Source organism: Prosopis cineraria, unplaced genomic scaffold (genome assembly GCF_029017545.1).
Source record: "Prosopis cineraria cultivar Desert tree isolate PC_DT_omini unplaced genomic scaffold, ASM2901754v1 PC1003, whole genome shotgun sequence".
NCBI lineage: Eukaryota > Viridiplantae > Streptophyta > Magnoliopsida > Fabales > Fabaceae > Prosopis > Prosopis cineraria.
This window is the reverse complement of record NW_026556328.1, coordinates 10,303-35,385: the sequence shown is the minus strand read 5'-3', so window position 1 is coordinate 35,385 and position 25,083 is coordinate 10,303. Positions and strand designations below refer to the sequence as shown.

General features: G+C 33.0%; 1 protein-coding gene across 4 annotated transcripts; it reads left to right on the top strand.

Annotated features, from left to right (window-relative positions):
• The first annotated feature begins 273 nt into the window (after positions 1-273).
• Positions 274-20,444, top strand: LOC129299023 (ABC transporter C family member 13-like). 4 transcript variants are annotated; one of them, XM_054937470.1, is made up of 36 exons: positions 274-282; positions 919-959; positions 1,051-1,150; positions 2,012-2,167; positions 2,270-2,401; positions 2,492-2,592; positions 3,365-3,428; positions 4,164-4,418; positions 5,030-5,099; positions 5,341-5,401; positions 6,128-6,215; positions 6,462-6,580; positions 7,026-7,123; positions 8,129-8,165; positions 8,851-8,968; positions 11,386-11,502; positions 11,629-11,709; positions 11,795-12,043; positions 12,361-12,462; positions 12,544-12,611; positions 12,735-12,866; positions 12,968-13,115; positions 13,322-13,599; positions 13,709-13,865; positions 14,308-14,483; positions 14,566-14,677; positions 14,777-14,830; positions 15,126-15,248; positions 15,828-15,926; positions 16,071-16,163; positions 16,302-16,412; positions 17,009-17,170; positions 17,261-17,448; positions 18,031-18,220; positions 18,964-19,131; positions 20,092-20,444. In XM_054937470.1, coding segments are annotated over exons 2-36 (4,287 nt in total). In that variant the 5' UTR covers positions 274-282; positions 919-957; the 3' UTR covers positions 20,170-20,444. The 4 variants fall into 4 exon arrangements, with proteins under 4 accessions (XP_054793445.1, XP_054793444.1, XP_054793446.1 ...); XM_054937469.1 differs by having other exon boundaries at positions 8,099-8,165; XM_054937471.1 differs by lacking the exon at positions 7,026-7,123 and having other exon boundaries at positions 6,484-6,580; positions 8,099-8,165.
• Positions 20,445-25,083: the final 4,639 nt, after the last annotated feature.

Below are 25,083 nucleotides of genomic sequence, written 5' to 3'. Positions count from 1 at the left end.
ACTTATCAATTATCAGTCAATTATAAAGCCCCGTGGATGATTAAAAACGAAATAATAATTTTACATCCTTTTGTTTTGTGTGCCAACGACACTCTTGCCTTTGACATTTGCATGGGAACGGCATTATGATACGCTCACACCTGACTACTCTCGACTTCCAAGTCCGAAGTTTAATACTTTTCTCCTTCGAAAAAAAAACCCACCTGGCAGTTCTTCCTGCAAGCCAAGCTCTTCAATCAATGGACGAGTTTTTAGCACTAATTTGCCCCTAATTCTCCAACGGTATGCATTTCTCGTCTCTTTCACTTCATCTTCGTACAATATAATTCTCTTAGGCTTTTCTTCTACAAAGTTTTTTTTTTTCTTTCGCCTAACTCTCTGGCGGCTAAGAATGATCAAAATAAGTTCCTCAGCAAAGAAGATAGGAAAAAATGAAGCTTTTAGAACATATCTGGTCATGTTTAATTGTTTAGTTGGTTTAAGCCAACATTTCTGACAGTTAAAGTGACGAATAATTTTTTTGTGTCTTGTTATCAGTTTAAGTGACTTAAGCTGTTTGACATTTCAAAAGTTCTACATTGAAATGTTTATCTGTAAGGCTATATCGTATTCTACGTGTACTCATTTTCCACCCAATTCACAAATTGGGATCAACTGATATTAAGAAGACTCACTATCTACGTTTACCGTATAATATACATTGAGTGATGGAAGAAACAGATCCTTTTAACTCTGTTTTTGTTTTTCCTTTGAGCTGAAGTTGATCTTCGCTTTGATACAGAAGAATACAGGGTAGTAATTTTTACAGGGTTTTTGAGAAAAATCTTAGAGTAAATATATATTAAATTGTTCGTTAAAGATTTGAAGTTTCAAACATATCTAGTCATGAATGGGTTTTCACACATTTTCTGGTTACAGGTATGGGATGGAAAGGGATTCTCAGAGTGTTTCGAAGATATATATCCTCATTTTCAGATTTTGGTTTCAGCTTCTGAATGGATACAAAACTTTTTTTTTTTTTTGAATTTCTTTTTCCTTAATAACACCCACGGCTTTAGGTTTTGGACTGAATGCAGTGACTATTGTTATAACTGTTGTGATTGGGTTCACAAACAAAAGCAGTCGAGGAATTCAAAGATCAGACAGCCAGGTAGGGGCAGATCTTTGTTGGTTTCTAAGAAGGCTTAGCTGTAGAAAAGACTACCAATTGAACCTTAGTTATATTATGTTCTTTCGAATCTTTGGACTTTCACATGTATGACATACAATTCCACCTTATTTTCAATATAGTCAATATAGCTGCTGACAACATTTTTACTTTCTCTCTTTCTCAATCATTTAATAGTCTATGTAAATCTGCTATTCCTATAACCTGTATCCTTTATATTGTTATGCCAAAATATTTTCTTTGGATGCATCTCATATTGGTTCTTTTCCCATAAACTTTGCTGGTTACATGCTTGGTGATGGTTCAATGCTATGGTTTATGTCTATTTGTTCCTGAATGCATGGAGTGGCTTATTTTCAATTTTTCAGCAATATATGTGCTTCAACTGCTACCCTCTCATGTTGTCTCAATACAATACAACAACAACAACAACAAACCTTATCTCACTAGATAGGGTCGGCTACACGGATTGTACGACGCCGTTGTTATCTATCACATACCAAGCTTTTAGAAATGTTGTTAGTTAAGAGATCTTGATCAACAATTTCCAAAAGTATTCTCTTTCACCTTCCTCTACCCTTCTTAATAAGGCTCTAAGTTATTCGTTCCACTCTCCTCATTGGGCTCTAAGTTGTCTCAATACAATGTTCTCAGCAATTCACACTTTGTCCATTAATTATCAAAGTTTTTGAAAATCAGACTGCTGCAGAAAAGAATTATTTACTTTCCCACATTTATTATAGTTAATTTGAGCCTATAAGTGTGAGGATATCATCTTTGCATTTTAGATCTTTACGTGAAGAAATATCTCCATATGCTTATGCTTATGCTATGGGTGAACAGATGGCCCTTTCAAAGAAGCTTTTCTTTCATCTTGTACCAGCTGTTGGAGCATGTGGTTCATTGTTGGACATGATATTTCTATGGAGGAGAGAAATTAACAGGCACTTTGTTGGTTATCATAAGTGGTTTTATAGCTGTTCTGAGTTGATGGTGTGGGTAAGCTTTAGTACTTTCATTTTGTTTGCTACAATATTTTGAAATTTTTAAGACGTCCAAACTGTAAATTTGTGGAACTGTCTTTGCTTATTCTATATGTAGACAAATATCATTCTCTTCTCAAGGTGTGTCAGCAGTCATTATATGCTTTGCAACTATGTTTTGTGTTACTGGTGGATTCTGAAGCCACTATTCTGGATCTTCCATTTGCTTACAAAGTTCCCATTGCTGGAGGTGCTATTGTTTGTTTCCAGGTTACAATTATTTTCTCTGGGCATGTCACTTTATCTTTTTGATTCATAGAATTGTTGGTTTCTATTGCAGACTCCAATATGTGTTGTGGAAAGCTCTATTCTTCTCTTGAATATCACATTTGGCATAGCCATCAATGTCATAAGAGTAAAAACATTATCTTCCAAAAACAGGTACATGCTGGTCAATCATTTTTACATCGTCACTTTCTTATTGAGATTTTGGTAAATGTTTTGCAAAAAGCATTAGTGAAGTTTAGAGAGTGGAGAATCTATTGTTTCTTCTCTTACTTTAATATCATGCTGATTGGATGTTTTTATTAAATACTACCTCCTTTCCTACATGTAAGTTATTTTACTACTTTACACTGGCCAAGGAAGTTTGTTAAAATTAGTTGAAATTCTTGAACTTTTCAACAAGTACCATAACTTTCCAAAATTACCCTCATTGAATTATAACCCCCTCTTAATTATATCTCTCTTAATCTCTCCCTCCGCCATAACTCTTGATTATTTAATCAAGAATTTGGGAAAGAATACTTGATGCTGCCTAGGTTTTGTGAAGTGACTTATATTTCGAATATTCAAAACCTTATAAAATGTGACTTACGTAACAAGTTGAAGAGTGGCATAAAAGGGAGTATTGAAAAAGGATTACTAGAGTGGTATAAAAATTTGAAGGTAAGATGTTGAAGAGTTATGTTTCCTTCACTCTTCATCCCTTGGCTTTCCAAATAAAACTAAACCAACTCTTTACTTTTAGCCTGCTCTCTTGTTTAAAGTGATTTTTTTTTTTTAATGGCCAGCTAAAGTGATGTTATGTTACTGCTATAGGAAGCATAATATACTCACTTAGTTGTCTGTTTCATTTAATATATTCATGTGGAGATTATATTTTCTTAGAGCATTAAAGAAGAGCTGACTGAATCTGTCGTGCCAATTGTAGTTCATTTGAAGATCCACTTCTTTCCAATGATATGGACCTTGAGGAAGGTAGCCATTGCGACCCTGTGAGTATATGTTGTAAATTTTTACTTTTTAATCAAAAAATTACCCTCTCAAGTTAATTATTCTGTTATATATATAGGCTGAGCACAGCCATATTCTGTAAATTTGAATACAATATAACTCTTAAATACAATACAGCCGTATTTCAAATGCATATTCTGTTATATATATAAATCAAACAACGTTGATGATTATGAGTATTTTTATCCTGAATGTTTGAATAGTTATAGCTTTTCATTCCTTTACCCTTGTAACCTCCCAAATACTTGTGAAATCATAAATGTGGCATGTATCTTTGTTCTTCACAGTCTGCATTAAGATGTAATAGGAAAATTAAGTGGGCTTCTTGAGCATTGCATAGATGTTAAAGAATAAGTTGCACTATTCATGACATATGACAGTTCAAATTGTCTTAAATTTTATATTTGATTGATTACTATGGTTTGAAACTTATAATTGAGAGAAAATGGCTTAACTTTTCCTTCTTCTTCTTCTTCTTTTTTTTTAACAAAAAGGAAGACAAAACAACTAAGACCTAAAAATGAACTTGGCTTTACTTGTTCTTCTATATGAGTAGAATCTATATGCTAATTTTTTCTTAGTTCATAACAGAACAGAGTTTGGAAAAGAAAATTTTTTCTCTTCTAATGCTGTCTCATGATTGACTCTGTTATTTTTTATTTAAATTTTGTGATAAGGTCTTACTAGTTTTTATTTTTCAACCTTTTTTCTTGAAGGAAGAAAAAACTAGGAACTTTTGTGATTTGATGACTTTCAAATTCATAAATCCTGTAATGAACCATGGTGTGGTTAAACAACTGGACTTCGATGATCTTTTGCAACTTCCTCGAGACTTGGATCCTTCTTCCTGTCATGATATAATTTTGACCTGTTGGCAAGCACAACTGAGAAATAATGGTTCAAACCCATCTTTACTTAGAGCAGTCTGCTGTGCATATGGATGGCCTTATCTCCGCCTGGGTTTATTGAAGGTAAATTTATGTGCCCTGTTCTGGTTTCCTCCCCTGTGCTATCCATATGAATGTAATTAAAAATGGAAGATTGCGTGCCCTATTTATAGGTCGTATTTACTCTAAGGATAAGCAGCAATGGAATGCTGGGATGTTATTCTAGGTTCTGATTCATGGTAATCTTTTAGACATTGGAACTGACACACTGCAATAATTCCCTAACAATCTGTAAGGAGATTCAATTTGTGGATTTATTCTGGAAATAGAAGGATTTTTTTTTTAATCCAGTCAAGTATGTCAAGGTTTCTAGGAAGTTTTCTTTGTAACTATTTTACTTCAAATGTTCTTCAATAAGAGAGCTAGGGCTGGAGATCAACTATATTGGTTGCCAGTAGTTCAGGCTCAGGATTCATTGATTAAAAGAATGAGCTTGAGCAGTGCATCAGTTTCATTTAGTTATGCAAGCTGAGTTTCAGAGTTTCATGCTTGCCCTATCATTGGTTATATTGATTTTGTCAACTTAACAAGCACATATTTGTCCAAGAAACCAATTTTTTTAGTGGAACCCAATTTTTTTTTTTTTTTTTTAGTATTTATGCTCTAAAGATATAAAATATATGAACCTCTTGCAGGTGGTTAATGATTGTCTTGGTTTTGCTGGACCATTGCTTCTCAATAAACTGATCCGGTTTCTTCAACAAGGTCTTCAATGATTCATAGTTTGCATTCCTGCATTGTGTTCATTAACCTGTTGGGTAGAATTTACATTTCTATTCAATCTCTATTTCATTATAAAATCCCTCTAGCTGTCTAAAATTATCCTTTTAAGTTCGAATTTCTACTGAATCTGAGATTTGGAAATTGAAACTTGTAACTTTCTGTCTTTCTTTTCAATCTCTACTTCATCATTCCTTCACTTTATTTATTTTTTTAAATCTTTCAGGCACAGAGAGTTTTGATGGATATTTATTTGCCATGTCCTTGGGCCTCACATCTGTAATTAAGTAAGTTTGGCTTGTATTTAAATAATGTAGCTATTCTTGTGCTTTTTATTGTTACTGCCAATGTTTTATGTTTCTTGGTGTAGCTGTGCTCAGGTAGTTTTTTATGCTATTTTGTGATCTAGAATTTCTTATCATTCTTCCTAAGTAATTTTGTGAGAGTCCTACTTGCATAGACAATATTAAATGAGAGAAGGAAAATCCTATGATAAAATGATAAAAAATATAAGACGGCTTAATTTCATGCACCTATGAAATGGATTTTCTTGAATTTTGTTTGCTCACTAGTGGACCGTCTTTGTTTCCTTGAGGTACAAGTAGTCTTGTTACTGCACCAACAGTAAATCTTTTATGGTGTGCTTGGATTAATGGATATTTGGATTAGAATCAAATCCTTAATTTAGATACACAAAAATTTATGACTTATCAATTGAAAAATAGAGGTAAACTCATCACTTCCAATTTTTTATTTTCGTTTCAAGTCTCAATTCATCTCTCTTCTTCATTTGAAATTTTTTAAATACCTAAACAAATGATTTTAAATGCATGAATTTTTAATGCTAGATTTGAAATATAAAATTCAAAGCTAAATCCATCAATCCAAATGCCACCTTATTGTATTTGGGTTGTAGTATAGATCAGTAGTTTTCTAAATTACATCTCCTTTGAATGAGATTATATATTTAATCTTTATGACTTTATTCATGTTCTTGTATCCTTCTTATCCAGATCCTTTTTAGATACACAATATAGTTTTCATCTTTCCAAACTGAAGCTAAAGCTACGGTCTAGTATCATGACTCTAATCTATCACAAGGTATGCTATTTTTTTTTTTTTTTGTATTTTAACAAAAGGTTTGAAAAAAAAAAAATAAAACAAGAGTAAATTACAAAAGACTTACCTTTATTTTAAAAATATATACTTTGGTCCAGTTTTAATTTTGGATTATAATGCCGTCCATATTTTAATGTTTTCTATTACTGTGGATATTCTATCATTCATGATTATGCCTGTGATTTTGTTTCCATGCTAAGTCATGCATATTGTTATGTGTGTTTGAAGTGTCTACGTGTGAACCTAGCAGAGCGTTCAAAATTCTCTAATGGAGAAATTCAGACATTTATGTCTGTTGATGCTGACCGAACTGTCAACATGTGTAATAGTTTCCATGATATGTGGAGGTATTCTCTTTATTATGAATTTCTTAATGTTAGGGTATACCAAACTCGCTTTGATCTTTATCCTAATTGTCTTGGAAAGTACTCTTCTTTTACTTCATGTGCTGAAGGTTAAGATAATTGCCTTGATTTTCCTGGATTCATATATTTTAGAGTTAAGGATATGTGTAGTTGATAAAGTTGAATGCAAAGGACTGGTATAATACTAGTACTTTGCATTCAATTTCACCAACTTCAACTTCAGAGAATACTTTCTTGATTTTTCTTTCATTAAGGATTATATATGTAATCTATTCTGTAACTTCCTCTGTTTAATTGCATCCATGGAGATTTCTTCTGCACAACATAAGATTAAATTTTGCATAGATGTATTTAATATAGAATTTATTAACTGAAAGGCAACGTGTTTTACATAAATCATGAGGACTGTGATTTAATTGGTTTTCAGCTTGCCTTTACAAATTGGAGTGGCGCTATATCTTTTGTATACTCAAGTCAAATTTGCGTTTCTATCTGGATTAGCAATTACCATTTTGTTGATACCAGGTAGAATGGTTCTCTTAAAGAAGTTGTAGTGGTTGAAAATTGAACTTGCTCTATCATTCATTTTTGTTTCCTTATATATATATATATATATATAATTTGTTTGTGCATGGGTATCAAATTCCAACATTAATAGCTTTGATGAATTTGCAGAAATCTGGCTACTAGTTTGCAATAGTAATAACTTAAATTTATGTTTTTGACTTGAAATGTCTTGATGCAATAACAGGGGCTTTGATCAACTGTTTTTATTCTTTATTTCGCTTAATCTTGCGGGAGCCATTTCTGCTGGCTTTAATTTATGTTGGATACTGTTCATTTGGCGATAAATACACTAATAGTGATTCCTATACTGTAAAGAGGTAGTATTGGAATCTTCTTGGTTGCAGTTAACTTGACAGTTGAAGAACTGCACAGTTTTTTAGGGTTTAGAAAATGCTTGTTTTATTTGAAGAATCTATGCTTGCATGCTCCTGGCATTTGATTGCAAACATTTTTTTTTCCACATAGAATTATGTTTTCTTTACATTCATGCTGACACAAATGGGGGCTGGACCTGATATTTTCCAAGTGTAATAATAGAAATGAATTTCTCATCTGATCACAATGGTCTCGCAGTGGTCTTCTGTATATTTCACATGTATGCACCAAATAGGAAATGAAGTCATAACATGATTTCCATCCATACAATGTTATAATACTTGAATTCAGATTTCCAAATTGTAAAGTTGTCCAAGAATCCATATCAATATAATTAAAATTATAGAAAACAACAGTATTTATAAGTCATAAACAGCATGACTCACTTTAGATTCCATGTGCTGTATGATAATTTAGCCTCACTTCAAGACAAAAAGCCTGGTATTTCTTTTGATGTAGTGTTTATATCTGAGGAGTTGATTTTTTTTTTGGGAGTTTATTTCAAGAAAAATACACTTGTGCTTGTTTGAACTGTTCCATTTTTTTTAACTGATGCAGTCAATAAATGGATATCAAAATTGATTGCAGATGCAACTGAGAAAATGATGAAGCAGAAGGATGAACGGTATTTATATGTTCAGTACTCTATTTATGGCTTGGGTGTGAGAAATCAAATATTTGCAGAGGACATGCAAAATTTGCATTTTATTTGGTGTTAACTTACTGAAGATATGTCATGCTAATTGTTCCAATTTCCATTGCATTATAGTTGGTTAGCTCCCCATCTTGTAGTTTCTCTGCAATGGTTCCTTTCTCAGCTTATTACTACTTCTAGTTTTGCTGTGAATAATTGTATATTTGAAGAGGAAAACTTAGAGAGAACATTGGTTGGTGATTTGTAAAGTTTTGTTACCTTGTTAAATAGTGGCAGTATCATAGATAAGCAATCAATTTTACTGTCTATCATTGAATTTTCAATAAATGTTGTTGGTTGTTTGCAATTTGCACACACACTGCTTTCAAATATACATTAACTTTGTAGGAATTTACTGTGTCACAGTGGATTTTTGGAGTTCTGTGAGCATGTTTTGGAGAGTGAATAGTTTTGTATTGCTTAAGAATTAGATGCAGTCTTGTCCTATGGCTGCTATCTATTATTTAGACATTTTTTCATGCTTCTGATATGAGGTCAACCATCTAATTTTTCTTTCCAATTGTAGCAGTTACTTTATCCTGTAATGTTGCAATGTAGTAGATATGGATCAATACTTCTACTTCTATTTAATTTCTTAAATTTACATTTTGTATAGGATACGGAGGACAGGGGAACTTTTGACTTATATTCGCACTTTGAAGATGCATGGATGGGAACTTCTTTTTTCTGATTGGCTGATGGAGACAAGATCTTCTGAACTGAAACACTTGGCTGTAAGACTCGTACTTCAATTTTTATCTGTTTTGAGATGGAAAGTGTCGACAAGTAGTAGCACCAAGGATTAGGTAGTGGCAATTAAAAGGTGAGAAGCAAGATATTTTCAAGCGAAATCTTTTGGACAAAGGAATTTGGGAATCTCAGGGAAGTGCTAACATCATATGGGAGGATATGGCTAAAAAGATACGGGAGGTTGCAAAAGTAGTTTTGGGAGAATCAAAAGGTTCTGGTCCGAGAGATAAGGAGTCTTGGTGGTGGAATAATAGTGTATAGGACAAAATTAAGTATAAAAAGAACTGTTTTAAAGCCATACATTTGTGTAACAATGAGGAAAATTGGGAGAAGTACCGTATGGCTAAGAAGGAAACTAAGAGAGCTGTGGGTGAAGCTCATTCTAAAGCTTTTGAAGAATTTTATAAGAGCCTTGAGACGAAGGAAGGAGAACGAAACATTTATAAGATTGTCAAGAGTAGGGAAAGAAAATCAAGGGATCTAGAACAGGTAAGGTGTATTAAGGATGAAGAGGGAAGAATTTTAGTTACAAATGATGAAATTAAAATAGATGGGAGACTTACTTTTCCAAACTTTTCAATGATGGAGAGGGTTCATCTAGTAACTTGGAGGACTTAGTAACTGGTGAAAGAGAACAAAATTTGTCATTCTATCGAATAATTCATGATAAGGAGGTAAAGGAAGCTCTTAAGAAAATGACAAATGGTAGAGCCAACGGACTTGATTGTATATCTATCGAAGCGTGGAAATGTTTAGGTGAAGAAGGGGTGAGATGGTTAACTAAGTTATTTAATGTGATCTTACAGTCCAAGAAAATGCCTGATGAGTGGAGGAGAAGTACATTAATTCCTATTTATAAAAATAAAGGAGATATTCAGAATTGTACTAACTATAGAGGGATTAAACTCATGAGCCACACAATGAAATTGTGGGAGAAAGTAATTGAGCACAGGTTGAGATTGGAGACAAGTATTTCTGAGAATCAGTTTGGTTTTATGCCAGGTAGATCAACTACAGAGGCGATTTATCCACTAAGGGGTTTAATGGAAAAGTATCGTTGTAAAAATAAAGATTTACACATGATTTTTATTGATTTGGAAAAAGCTTATGACCGTATACCAAGAGAAGTGCTTTGGAAAGTTTTGGAAAAAAAGGGAGTACGGATTGCTTATATTAAAGCCATACAAGATATGTATGAGGGGGTAAAAACTAGTATAAGAATGCCTAGTGGTCAAACAAAGGATTTTCCTATAAAGATTGGACTACATCAGGGATCATCTCTGAGTCCTTATTTGTTCAACTTGATCTTAAATGTTTTGATGGAACATATTCAAGGGGAAATTCCCAAATGTATGCTCTTCGCAGATGATATAGTTCTTACAGCAGAGACAAGAGAAGAGGTTAATTGCAAACTTGAGTTATGGAGGAGGACATTGGAGTCAAAAGGTTTCCGTCTGAGTAGGAGTAAGACGGAATATTTATATTGTAAATTTGGTAAGAGACTATTCAACAATAATTTGGAAGTGAAATTGGGAGATCAAATTATACCTCAAGTGGAAAAGTTTAGATATTTGGGAGCCATTATTCAAAATGATGGCGAAATCAGTGGAGATATTTCACATAGGATTCAAGCGGGATGGTTTAATTGGAGAAAAGCTAAAGGAGTTATTTGCGACCGTAAGGTGCCTAATAAACTTAAAGGAAAGTTTTATCGCACTGCTATCAGACCGGCAATGTTATATAGTAGTGAATGCTGGGCTCTAACGGGACAGCAAGAGCATAAAGTTGGAGTACCAGAGATGAGAATGTTACGATGGATGTGCGGACATACACGTAAAGATAAAATTTGAAATGAGCACGTACGTGAAAAAGTGAGGGTAGCACCTATTGAGGAAAAAATGGTAGAAAATCGGTTGAGATGATTTGGGCATGTACAAAGAAGACCAAGGGAGGCACCAGTGAGAAGAGTGGAACATATAACTTTGAGTCCGATTAAGAGGGGTAGAGGAAGGCCTAAGAGAACACTCTTGAAAGTTGTTGAACGCGATCTCTTAATTAATAATATTCCTAAAAGCTTGATAAATGATAGAGTACAATGGCGTCTTGCAATCCATGTAGCCGACCCCACCTAGTGAGATAAAGGCTTGTTGTTGTTGTTGTTGAGATGGAAAGTGTAATTATGTTCTCTTAGGTGCAACCTAGTGGCTCATTGAAGTACTGGACACTAAAAACTTACATAGAACTTAGAAGATGCTTCAGGGAGCTAAAAAGAAAAGAAAAACAGGAGGGCATTCTACATGTTGACATTTTGAGTTTCAAGTATAGTACATCGGAGAACTACTATCTTTTTCCTCATTTGTTAAATTTAATTTAATCAATTTGTTCTATTGTTGTTTCATAGACTCGGAAGTACTTGGATGCATGGTGTGTCTTCTTTTGGGCTACGACGCCAACTCTCTTTTCTCTTTTTACATTTGGACTCTATGCATTGATGGGGTACCAACTTGATGCTGCAATGGTATTTTAACATATTTGAGCCAATCTTATTGACAATTTTTTTTTTCTTTACTTGTCAACAAATTATTTTCTTTGACATAGTGGTCATTGTTAGGATATTTTACTCTGTTAATTTTTTGAATCGCAGGTTTTTACTTGTCTGGCTTTGTTTAACACGTTAATTTCACCACTGAATTCATTCCCTTGGGTGATTAATGGATTGATTGATGTGAGTCTCCAATATCCTATGAATTTTACAGATAATACTGGCTGAACTTGTTCTTGACTAGATTGTATGCACTTGTGCGTTATAGGCTGTTGTATCCTCCAGGCGGTTGAGCAGGTTTCTTTCTTGTCCTGAAAATAAATCTAAGGTGAAAGAGATCAATTCATGTTCCTTGCCATTCCACAATGAACAACCTGACTCTTTACAAGGCTTAGCAGTCTTTGTCCATGATGCATGTTTTACGTGGTCTAGTAGTGATGAAGAAACATTAAATTTGGTGTTGAACCATGTCAGTCTAAGCTTGTCAAGGGGTTCCTTTGTTGCAGTGATAGGAGAGGTAAGAAACCTTGATGCTTAGGATTTATTTAGTCAATAACTTGAACATAGCATTTTTATTATAATGTAGAAAGGAAATTTCAATGGTCATACAACCTTTTAAATCTTGACATTGTAATTCAGTTTATCAAAAAGGCTGTCAGAAGATTTCAGCTTTTATAATGAATGCAGATATGGGGGATTCATGGTTCTGATTTCAGAATGTAATGAATTTGACATTGCTTCCCTAACTTATTGATATATATATGTATATATTTTAATCAACAGCAAGATGTATATTTATTATGTGCGTGTGTGCATACACTTTGTTATATTCAGGTTGGTTCTGGGAAATCATCGCTGTTATATTCAATTCTTGGAGAAACACGGCTTGCTCATGGATCAATTAACTCTGATAGATCAGTGGCATATGTACCACAGGTTTGTACATGAAGGTGTCATATGCTTAATTCCTATAATGAAAGTTCTTATTTATTTAGTTATTTTTTGCTGACGCTGCAGGTCCCGTGGATTTTATCTGGAACAATACGTGACAACATAATATTTGGGAAAAATTATGATCCCCAAAGGTGTAATACCTTAAAATAGGATTGATTTTTGTTTGGTTGAAGCTCTGACCTGTTTTTCTGGCTTGATGTTGAAATATATTACTACAAACATTTAAGTCAAGAAAATCTTGCTGCTATATACAGGTATGCAGAAACTGTGAGAGCATGTGCTCTAGATGTCGATATCTCATTAATGGTTGGAGGAGACATGGCTTACATTGGGGAAAAGGGAGTTAACTTATCTGGTGGACAAAGAACTCGTCTTGCTTTAGCCAGGTGATGGCTTATTATGCTTCATGTGGCCCAGATACTTTATGTGGAACTTTTAATGCCTGGCTTTTTAGCAAGAATTTTTTTTAATAATTTGTAATTAACAGGGCATTGTATCATGGCTGTGATGTGATTATGCTTGATGATGTCCTGAGTACAGTTGATGCACAAGTTGCTCGATGGATCTTGCACAATGCCATTCTCGGTCCTCTTGTGCAGGGAAAAACTCGATTGCTTTGTACTCATAATATTCAGGTTATTAATATCTTAAATTGCACTGGATTTTTCACATCATTCAGCAGAAATATAGATCAACATAAAGCAAAGCTTAGCATTAATATTTTTTGCTATTAATTTAGAAAAGTATCCTCCATAAGATGTTCACTATTCAATGTGTACATGCATGCAATAAGTTGTTATATATGGGTTAGCATTGTCATGTATCTAAGATTTATATGCAGGCAATATCCTCTGCTGATATGGTTGTTATAATGGACAAAGGAAACATAAAGTGGGTGGGAAGTCCAAATGACCTCCAGGTCTCTTCATATATAACATTTTCCCCATTGAATGAACTTGATTCAGATGTACGGAATCAAGGAAAATCTTGCTGCACAAATTCTTCTTCCAAATTAAAAGAACTCTCAGATAGAGAAATTAAACATGTTGTGGAGGGTACTGAGGAGAACATCGAAGCTGAGTTGAGGAAAGAGGGAAAAGTGGAACTTGGAGTGTATAAGTGAGTCTAGACATTCCATATTGGTATCAGTCAGTTTTTACAGGGCCTATGTTGACTACAATGGATGATGATTTAAATTACTATTTAATAAATTGCTACTCTTTTGCAGGAACTACGCTATGTTCACTGGCTGGTTCATTACAGTTGTCATATGCCTGTCAGCTGTTCTAATGCAAGCTTCTCGTAATGGAAATGATTTATGGTTGTCATTTTGGGTTGATACAACAGAAAGCAGACAAACAAGATATTCTCTTTCCTTTTACCTGGTATGAGCTTCTCCTTATCCACAGAAGTTCTGAATTAGTAGTTTACATAGTACATTTCTCTCGATGGACATACTGATTGGAGTATACTTAAATAACTTTTTTGTCACTGAATGTCTAGTTAAAGAAGTTCAACAAAATAGTTCCAACTTACCTCTAATTTTAATTAATTAGTTTTTCACACACTGTTTATAGTTTCCTTTTTCTTAATTTTTGTTCACAAAATTTATATTGAGAAATCATTTGAAATTTTTGTTTAAAACTAGTAGCAATTCAAAATTTACAATCGCACATATCTAAGGTTCATGGGCCATTCTTTGTTTAGAATATGAAACGTGTACATTTTTAACTTAGAGAATTAAATATTGTCTAAACATGTAAGGTAGTTTAAATTAGTACCAAACTTAACTTTTCATTTTGGTTGGCTTGTTACTTGACTCTGCAGGCTATACTGGGTCTCTTTTGCATCATAAATTCTTTGCTCACATTGGTGAGGGCGTTCTCTTTTGCATTTGGTGGCTTACAAGCAGCAACTAAAGTGCACAACAGAATGCTTGGTGATCTTATCAATGCACCTGTGCAATTCTTTGATCAGACCCCAGGTGGAAGAATACTGAACAGGTTTAAGATAAGATTTCTTCAGGCCATAGTAGATTATAATATTGTGCAAGTTAGATTTCATGATTTATGTTGTCTCACACAGGTTTTCCTCAGATCTTTATACAATTGATGACTCTCTTCCGTTCATTATGAACATTCTCCTAGCTAATTTTGTTGGCCTCTTGGGCATTGCAGTAGTTGTGTCATATGTTCAGGTACCCCTAATTGTTCCCATTTTACCTATAAGATTTAAAACTTTCAAATTTGCAATATCTGTCTCCCGGCAGAAATATTGATTTAATGGTTTTCTGTAGGTTTTTTTCTTAATCCTGCTATTGCCATTTTGGTATATCTACAGTAGACTCCAGGTACCTCTTAACTGTTGATTATTTAAGTGGAGTAATTTTCTGTTTTCTCTCTTCCTCATCCTCGTTTTGCCTGATTTCTCCTCTACCTCTTTATCTTAACGATGGCCAAATCTCTTTGAATTGCTGTTACTGATTCAGAGGGCAAGTCATTGACAGCTGTAATTGCTTATGTTTTGTCTTTAATTATGCGTATTTTGTGGTTATATATAATGTCAATGATTATTCAAAATTGTAATTAATTTATTTACCTATCTATGTATTGTAACATTGAACCAATCCGTACATTTTGTTTAAGTTCTTCTACAGGTCAACATCAAGAGAACTACGACGACTAGACAGTGTTTCTCGTTCTCCAATTTATACATCTTTCACTGAAACGCTCGATGGTTCATCAACTATTAGGGCATTCAAATCTGAGGTAAATATATGTTTGTGTGATTTCAAAACAATAATACCACTTGTCATCATAGGTGGGGGTTCTAGAATGAATTAGAAGTCTCATCACAATCATGTGTTTGAATCTAGTTTAGTGACAATTACAGAGCTGTAATTATTGGACTCTCATGTGATCAAATGGGCTATTAGTGACAATTAGAAGCAGATAGAAATTAGATTGATCAGTAGGTTTTTAAAGAAAAATCCAACACTATATGGACCCACCCTCCTAAGTGCTTTGGAGGTCATTTTCTTAAATACGTGCTAAAGATCCTCAATTACTTTAAGGTGAAACCTGAGCCATAACATATGTCTGTTTAAAATTTTCAATAGTCATATCATGTTCATTTCATGAGTATATAACTGCATACCCTGTGTGTGTGTGATATCTCTTCTGTTTTGTTTCTCTTGTCCACTTCATGAAATGGTTGCTTGCATGTTCCCTTAGTTTTTATGTTTTTCTGAATTAGCCTTGTCAATAGATATATATGTCCTCGACAATGATATAAATTTTGTGTGTTCATGCTGTTAATAAACTTTACTCAATGGTGGCCATGGACAGGACCTATTTTTTGCCAAGTTCACTGAACACGTGACATTGTATCAGAAGACTTCTTACACGGAGACAGCAGCCAGTTTATGGCTTTCCTTACGTCTTCAAGTATGTTTCTGAGACAACTATACTAACAATGGACGCTAAGAAAGGATAACATACACATTGGACATTTAATTTTCAAGATTTATTTATGCAGTTCTTATAACAAGCCCAGCATGACATTTTTCACTATTGATAACTTTATTTCAGTTATTAGCTGCATTTATCATCTCATTTATTGCACTGATGGCTGTGGTTGGAGCTCATGGCAGTCTGCCAATCAACTTTGGCACTCCTGGGCTGGTTTGTCTGCTAGCTTCTATAATTCTTCGATTTTTATCATTTAATTAATAAGTGTTTAAAATTTTAGAGCTTGTGAGAAGTAACCTAGAAACTAAGTACGGCCCTTTTATCTTTTTTTTTTTTCCTTCCTCCTTTCAGGTAGGATTGGCACTCTCATATGCAGCTCCGATAGTGTCCTTGTTGGGAAGCTTTTTAACAAGTGTCACTGAAACAGAAAAGGAAATGGTTTCAGTTGAAAGAGTCCTTGAAGTATGCATCAAGCCATATTTTACCTAAGGGTTAAAGGGTAAAAATATCCAAAAAAATTTTCACCAAGAGCATCCAGTATTCTTAAGTTAATAATGATGTATGCATGAACTTTTTTTCGTAAGGGTATCCTTCCCCATCCCGTTAAATTTGCCTAATTTCTATTAACATTGACCGTTTTAAAAAAAGAAAGCAAACATAAGGCACGAAAGTACCCAGAAACTTTTTCTCTAGGTGCAAAAATTTCCAAAAACTCTTTTTCTAGTTGCAAAAGTACCGTGCGTCATTGTTGATATAAAGATACCAGAAGTTCTTGGAGAAAAAGTTTTTGGATATTTTTCCTCCTTGACCTAACATCTTAGGTCCATGTTAACAGACGTTAAGCCATTTTAATAGTTTGGGAAAGAATGGCCTCATTAAAAGGAGTTAATAGGCACTCTTGCATTTTTGTTTACTTAAAAATATTGGACGCTCCTGGCCCAAAAAAAAAAAAAAATTTAGGCATTTTTGCCATTTTGGCCCTTCACTTAAACATGGATAGAAATTTATATCCTGGCATCTAACAGACATTGTACTCTTTTTTTTTTTTTTCCCCTTAGTATATGGACATTCCTCAAGAAGAAATTGCTGGACGCCTAACCTTGAACCCTGATTGGCCAAATCAAGGAGTAATTGAGTTCCAAAATGTTACTTTAAAATACAAGCCATCTTTGCCACCTGCACTATCCAATCTTAGTTTTACAATTGGTGGAGGGACACAGGTCAGTGCATGATATTTGATGCGGTGCTCAAGATCTTTTAGATTTATTAAACCTATTATGTTTAATACTTTTAACATGGCATGTTTTCAGATTGGAATTATTGGAAGAACAGGTGCTGGAAAGTCTAGTGTGTTGAATGCTCTTTTCCGCCTTACCCCAATATGTACAGGCTCTATTTTCATTGATGGCATAAACATTAACGATATTCCTGTCAGAGAACTACGTGCTCGTTTAGCTGTTGTTCCTCAGAGTCCATTTCTGTTTGAAGGATCATTAAGGTGTTGTAAATTATTTATGGTTAATATTTTTTATACTACATCTGCTTTTTGTTTCATGTAGTTAACTCCACCTAATGGGATAAGGTTTGTTATTGTTGTTGTATTATCTATACGATTCTCACTCTTTTCACAATTTCATTTACTCAATGACAACACGTTGGGCTCACACTATAACACTATCCAAGTGAGCATCAAAGTCATATTCATAACCTCTCTTCACTTCAATTCTCAATCTTATAATGCAATTCAATTACTCATTTAGTCACGCATATCATATTCTCATATTAATATAACCACATTATCATCATATCACACATCGCACATTTCACATCTTAGCACATAGTTATAACTTTGAAAATCGCATGGAATTTAATTCCACTTCTCAATTCGAATATAGATTTATTTGAAAAAGAAAAATTCTTAGAACTTAAATGAAATATGAAATACACTTTTAGGACCAAAATGGGGTTTTGACTAATGAAAATATTGACACTTCTTAACTCAGATTTTAGCAGTGGTGATTATTTATTGCAGCTGCCTGTCATGAGCACCTAACAACGATTCCTTATTCCTTTTTTCAAGGGATAATCTAGATCCATTCCGAATGCATGGTGACTTGAAAATTTGGAATGCCTTGGAGAAATGCCATGTGAAAGAGGAAGTAGAAGCAGCTGGAGGGTTGCATATGCTCGTAAAGGAATCTGGGTCATCGTTTTCTGTTGGCCAAAGGCAACTTCTTTGCCTTGCACGTGCTCTTCTCAAATCTTCAAAGGTAAGGATCTTATTCACAACAAACAGTAGTCATCATAATATTGTTGTGTTTACCTTAATACGGGAAGTTGGAAATAATGTGAAGAAACAAATCACTTTCTCTTGATATTACATCAACCACATTGCCAATGGCAGAGCCAGGACCTTAAAGGCTTGCAACTACAGCATATATTTGGGTTTAGTTAATTTAAAATTGGAAAAATATAACTTTTGATCCTTAATTTTTTTTCCTCAATTACTGATTCAGTCCCTTGTAATTTCTTGGCTCAATACAGCTCAGTTTTTATAATTCCTTGACTCAATAAACTACAAGGACTGAGTTATATCGAGTCAAAGTTCAGGGGCTAAAATCATATTATATTTTTTAATTTTAATGAATATGGAAGCATAATATCAAAATTGAATACTAGGTAAAAATTAGCACACCTATGTCTGTATAGGAATCTGATTATGCAATCAAGATGTTCTCTTACGCTATATATTTGGGTTTAAATTTCACTTAAATGTCTAAGAAGGTGTTTCAACTGAAATGTTTCCAATTTATGTTTATTTCTGTTTTTATCTGCAAATGATAAATGAAAAAGGAAAAGAAAAAAGAAAAGAAACAGTTCAGTGAAAGTGACTTGGTAAAATGAATAGTGGCTTTTGGATGAGATTTACAAACTGGAAAATAGTGTGACTTCATGTCCCTATTTTGCACATACAACCCTTGAGAACATACATGATTGACAGTAAAATTTTCAGGTTCTCTGTTTGGATGAGTGTACAGCCAATGTGGACACACAAACTGCTTCACTGCTGCAAAGTACCATATGTGATGAATGCAAGGGCATGACAGTAATTACAATTGCTCACCGGATCTCGACAGTTTTAAATATGGACAACATTTTAATCCTTGACCATGGGGACCTGGTACGTTTAAGTCAACTCTTCTCTTGTCATATGTTAACCTTTCAGTATATCAAACCATGTGTGGAATTCTCATAGGGTGTGGGCTAAGATATGCATTTTTGGGGAATCATGTCATTGTTACTTGTTTATCAAGGTTGTTTTGTAGTTAGTATCAATAATAAATCAATCAATCAATCAATCAGATATCAAGATACATAAAAAAAAAAATGCTATCTTGTTACTTCACTGTATTTTGTACAAGGAGTTTCAATAGTTTATATGGTAGTAGGTGTTTGCTATCCTATCAAATTTTCTAATAAAAACACAAAACATGAATGTTTCTGAATTTTGAGCATTCAGACCACGTTACATTTATATTGAAAACCTTGATGGCAAGAGTCTAAGGAATTTTACCAAGGAGCATGTAGCTCAGCTGATTAAGGATTGTGCTAGCTTAACCAAAAGTCTCGAATTCAAACTTTAGGCAGGCAACTGTATTAAATACTTGTTGGGACTTGGGATAGCTTGCCACCCTTATGGTTCAACCCGGCTTGCAGTGGCGGATGAAAGGGGGACCATCAAGGGCCGCGGCCCCCCCAATTTTTTAAAATTTTATTTATATTATGAGTGTTACATACTTCTGGCTCCTAAAATTTATGAAAACTTTGTAGTATATATGTTTTTTTAATTTTGGCCCCCCTTATTCTTAAATCCTGGCTCTGCCCCTGCCGGCTTGATCCAAATTAGTCAGGTTTTGAAGGAACTTGGATACTGGGTGGGCATGCAAAAAAAAAAAAAAACAGAATTTTGCCTGAAGTTCATCCATTCTAATCCAAAGGCATCATTTTACCAAGTATGGAGGTTTTCAAACTTGCAATTCTTTGCTAGTTTTCATGATGTGCTTCTTCATCAGAAAACGCAACTTTTTCTATATTCCAAGAACAATCCCATCCAATGTCTTATTAATTTGTGTTCTCGTAGGCTGAACAAGGAAATCCACAGGTTCTTATCAAACATGAATCCTTATTCTCCAGTTTTGCCAAAGCTTCATCAATGTGATATGCTAAAAGCTGCTTCTGCTTGCTTGATGATGATACCTGACAAACTTGAAGCTCGATTTTTCACATAAATCCGGAACCAACGGGTCCATGTTTGGCACTAATCACCTACAGAAATGATATTTAAGTATTTTATATCTTTACTTATTTGGTCGGCTTCTTGTAAAATATCTAACCTAGAACTAGTCAGTATCTTGTCTGATTCAACATCTAACATTAAGACTTCATGTTTTGACAGGATTTCTGTTTAACACAAAGATAGACAGTTTCAAAACTTGCATGAGGACTAATTTTACAAATTACCCCCTCCTTGTTTGTGGAATAATGTAGATATTCAAAGCCGAGTTATGTCACAAAACGTTGTCCTTGAGGATTATTCCATCTGCACGGATATCTTTCAGGATAAAACATACTCTTTTTAAGTTAAATTCAAGGATAATAGAACTGCAGGAAAATAGAGCTTTTGCAACCCAAAATTATGAGAATGAAAACAGACTATCCTGATGATCATTTTCATCATTCTTCTCCTTCTCTTTCTCATCGTAGTAAAAAAAGTTGGTTGACCAAAAAGTAGATGTCTTCAACCATTGAAGCTCAAAGTTACTTTCCCAGTTTTATGTGAATCGATGTTGGAATAACTTGGTCATAGTTCAAAGATAAGTTTACTTTTTGACTCTGTCCAAATCCATAAAGAGTAATGGGAAACATAAATTATGTTTGAACATGTTAAATTAGTTACATTTGAAAAGAGAACCAAATTAGTTATATTCCAACATCCTCAACTTATGTTCCAAGTCCGTGGAGAGCTCTATATCCAATGTTATTCAAAGATGTTCGAACAACTTGTTCTTAAGAATAAGCCTAAAAATATGGAAGAACACATATTGAAGGTGTTCGATTATAAAAAATGGCCGAAGAGAAATTTTTGATTATTTAAAATGGAAGAACACAGATTAAATGAAAAGTTTTTTTTGAAGATACAATTACAAAAAAGAATAATAATTTATGATTATTTATAATTTTGTGTTATACAAATGCAATATATTAGAAATTTTAAAAAAATATGTGATATAAAATTTGAATAACATAAAATTTAATTTGTTAAATACTAAGAATAAAAAATATGAAGGTTGATATATTGGACAAAAGTATACAATTCTATAGAGTTTCTCCGTGTTTGCACGAAAGAGGGAGAGAGAAGATGAGGGCACTATGGTCAAATAAAAATTAAATAAACATTTATTCCCTTCGTTAAATACCTGTGGCTTTTAGTTTAAAAAGCTTTGGATATGTACGTTGGCCAAATCTACGGACTCATTTGAATTTGCTTTCACAAAGTCATTTTGGGTAAAAATTTGTACCTAAACAACATTGGGTTTCTGAAAGTGCAAATCAACTTTTTGAACGTCAAATGCTGGGTTACCAAATCCAAATTTGGGTTATAAATTGTTTTAGGATAATAAAATTTTTGATCTTTTAAATTTATCTCAATTTTTGATTTATTCTTTCAAGTTTAATTTTTATTAGTCCCTTAATTTTAGAGTTCAATCGAACTAGCCTAAATAAATTTCAAAAATCTTAGAGCTAGGGTTGTAAGGTTAAAAAATTTTCTTTGCCTCAACTTATTTAGGCCATCTAAATAAATTTGAGCCAAACTTGAACTCAAATACCTAAATTCTCTTTTTATTATTAAAAATAAAATTAAAATGTTAGTTTTTTAAGATAAAAATTGAAATTGGTTAAAAAAAATTAAAATAAAATAACATTTAACAATTCAGATATTCAAACGTATAAAGTGTTACTATATTGACCTTTTTATATGTTTGGGTATTTTAAACTTGGCTCACCTAAATTACTAACTCTACTTAAATTTTTCTCGGTTATCAATTCAGTTCTTATTGTTTATAAATGATGCAGGACTATTAAACTTTGTTAACATGGATAATAAAATATTGATGACAATTATGTAGATTGAAAAAAAAAACAAGTGTAATTATTTAGGGAGGGAAATTAAACTCATAGACTTCAAAAATAAAAGAACAAAATTTAGCTTAAGGAATAGATTGATAAAAAGTAAATATTTAAGGAATAATTTGTTCACATTTAGATGTATATCCATATCAAGTTATCAATATACTTTGTATATTATACTAATTTGAAAATTTATTTGCGTTTTAAAATTTAAAAACTAACATAATAATTTAAGAAATGTAAGACCAATAACGGCCTCATGGTTGTATCTCTGACATTTTTATTTAATATGGTTGCGTTTTGGGAGACTTGAACCCAAAACTCAAAAATAGACTCATTTAACTCCCTGAAACTGGTCAAACCAAGCGTCACTTAGTAATATGAGTTATATATTGATTGTGATGTGATTATGCTCAACTAAAGTAAATATCATGGAGATATTGTTTACAATTTGTACATATATAGTACATCTCTTATACCTTTTTATATTTTAATTATGACTTAAACATGATAACGTAAATTCTCACATTAATGCGTAGTTACACTTTTAGTTAGCATTTAAAAGATAGGTACTATTTTACCAACTAAAATGAATATGAATGATAAAGACTCTCATTATTTAAATAAGTGATTAGAGGTACAAATTATAACTCTTGTATATATCCCAATTTAGTTGAAAAATGTCTACTCATTGCTCTTGGTACTTTGGAGGAGATACTTCCTACAATTAGCAACTTGGTAGAGCCTGCTCCTTATACTTAAAAAAGGGTTAAATATTGTTTTCACTGAAAAACACAAAGAATAGATAATATGATTTCATATATTTATAAATTCAAATAAAAGGATACATTTTAAGAGGGAGGATGCCAAATAAATTCATTGTTTAAGGTGTACTATATACGGCACATGACTATTTATTTACTCTCTTTTTAGGGAAAATTGCTTGAAAAGAATTGACAAACAAATTTATTGCTAAAAAGACTCTAGGACACTAGGTCCTTTGCTGTTAATATTTCAGTGGATAAATGACTTAAATGCCCTTAATGGTAAAAAAAAGGAGAGAGAAAGGTGGGCAAGGCCATTTACTATCAATATGTCATACAAGGTTCTTCGGTGATAATATATTGAGAACAAAAGCATAAGGTCCTTCAGTGTTAATATATTAAATAAGATCCTTTAGTGTCAATATGTATGCACCTAATGTGTACCTTCAAAAGTTTCTTGCATATAATAGAAGAATCTTACATATGACAAAAGAAATGTTAATTATCATTGAAGAAATATGCATTTATGGAAGAGTATTGCGTTTGACAAGAGAGTGTTGCATACTGTAGAAGAAATCTACATTTGCAAGAGAATATTGCATATGTGAGAGAATATTGCATATAATGGAAGACATATTGTATATCATGAAAGAAATTTGCATTTGCGGGAGAGTGTTGTATATTCTGGAGCAGTTGCATATAATAGAAAAAATGTTGTATATCGTAAAAAAAATTTACATATACGAGAAAGAGTTACATATATGAAAGAGTGTTGCATTTGTGAGTGAGTGGTTACATATCATGGAAAAATTTTTCATCTACGAGAGAGTGTTGCATATGATGGGAGAAATCTTGCATAGCATGAAAGCTTATTGCATATGAACAATAAAGAATCATAGTCTTTGTTTTTTTAACTTTCATGAAAGGGCAAATTGTGTGTTAATTGATTGGGATTTCCAAATTATTATGCATTTAAATTGAATGATGGAAGTTTACTATGTTTCCATGAAACAACTTCTACAAGGAACAAATAGAACCGTGGTAATTGTTAATTTTTGAAAGAAATGATCAAATATTCATGATTATATATATTGATATAATGATGTGAAATATAGGATTGTGCATTGATCAAAATAGTCAATAGTGTGTGGACATGATAAAATGAGAAATGAGTGTATGATGCATGGAATGTTGTGATGATATATGTGTGTGATGAAATGATGATGTGTGGAGGTATGTATTGATCACTGTGATAAAATTATGTATATTTGTATACAATGCTCACATGTTATAGCTTGTTAAATATCTATAAATAAGCTTACTATTGTGATTTGTAAACATCTAAATATGTGAGCATGAGTCAATTGCATGCTCATATTGGCGGGAGTTCACTTAAGGAGATAAGTAATTATAAAATCTATGTAGTATTAGTTGCTTATCATTGAAATTGAAGGCTAGCCTAACTACTATCCTTTAGAATCAAGAAACAGTCATTATTCCACTATTTGTTAAGGGCTGTTTCATTGTTTGTCGAGGGAGTCAAACCTAGCTATCTTCACTTGTTCCCCAAAGAAACTAGCTTAGGGTTTATGACATCCCAAGGATTCAAGAATGGGGAAAGCCATAGTTTGAAAATGAGAGTAGTGACCTTGGCCGAGTTGCTTCTCATAATTAGTGAATTTAGGTAGTCCATTCACACGGAGGGAGCCATATTTTATTTATAGACCATGGTTTTAGTTGGAAGGTATAATAAGGATATAAAGTTAGTTTGATCATGCATATCATTTGACGTGTCATGTGGTTGATAAGTCTATGACAAGTCGTGGTATTTGATTATATCATTGTCACATGATTATTATTATTATTGTGGCAATGTGCATTGTTATATTTGATTAGGCCATTGTCATATGGTTGTCAATATTATGGCAATGTGTCTTATGATATGAATTATGAAAAATGAGGATATCATGTAATATGAATTTATACAAATATAACATGATATGTGAAACTGTATAATAGGTGATTGTATGACTTATGCAGGTTTCATTTTTTAAAATATGTCAATCAATTTGTAATTGCATAGGATAGAAGAACCTTAGTTACTTAGTAGTTATACTCACATCTCTCTCTTATCATTTTATAGGCTCTAGCTTGAGTGTTAAGAAGGAAAAAGCTTTGGA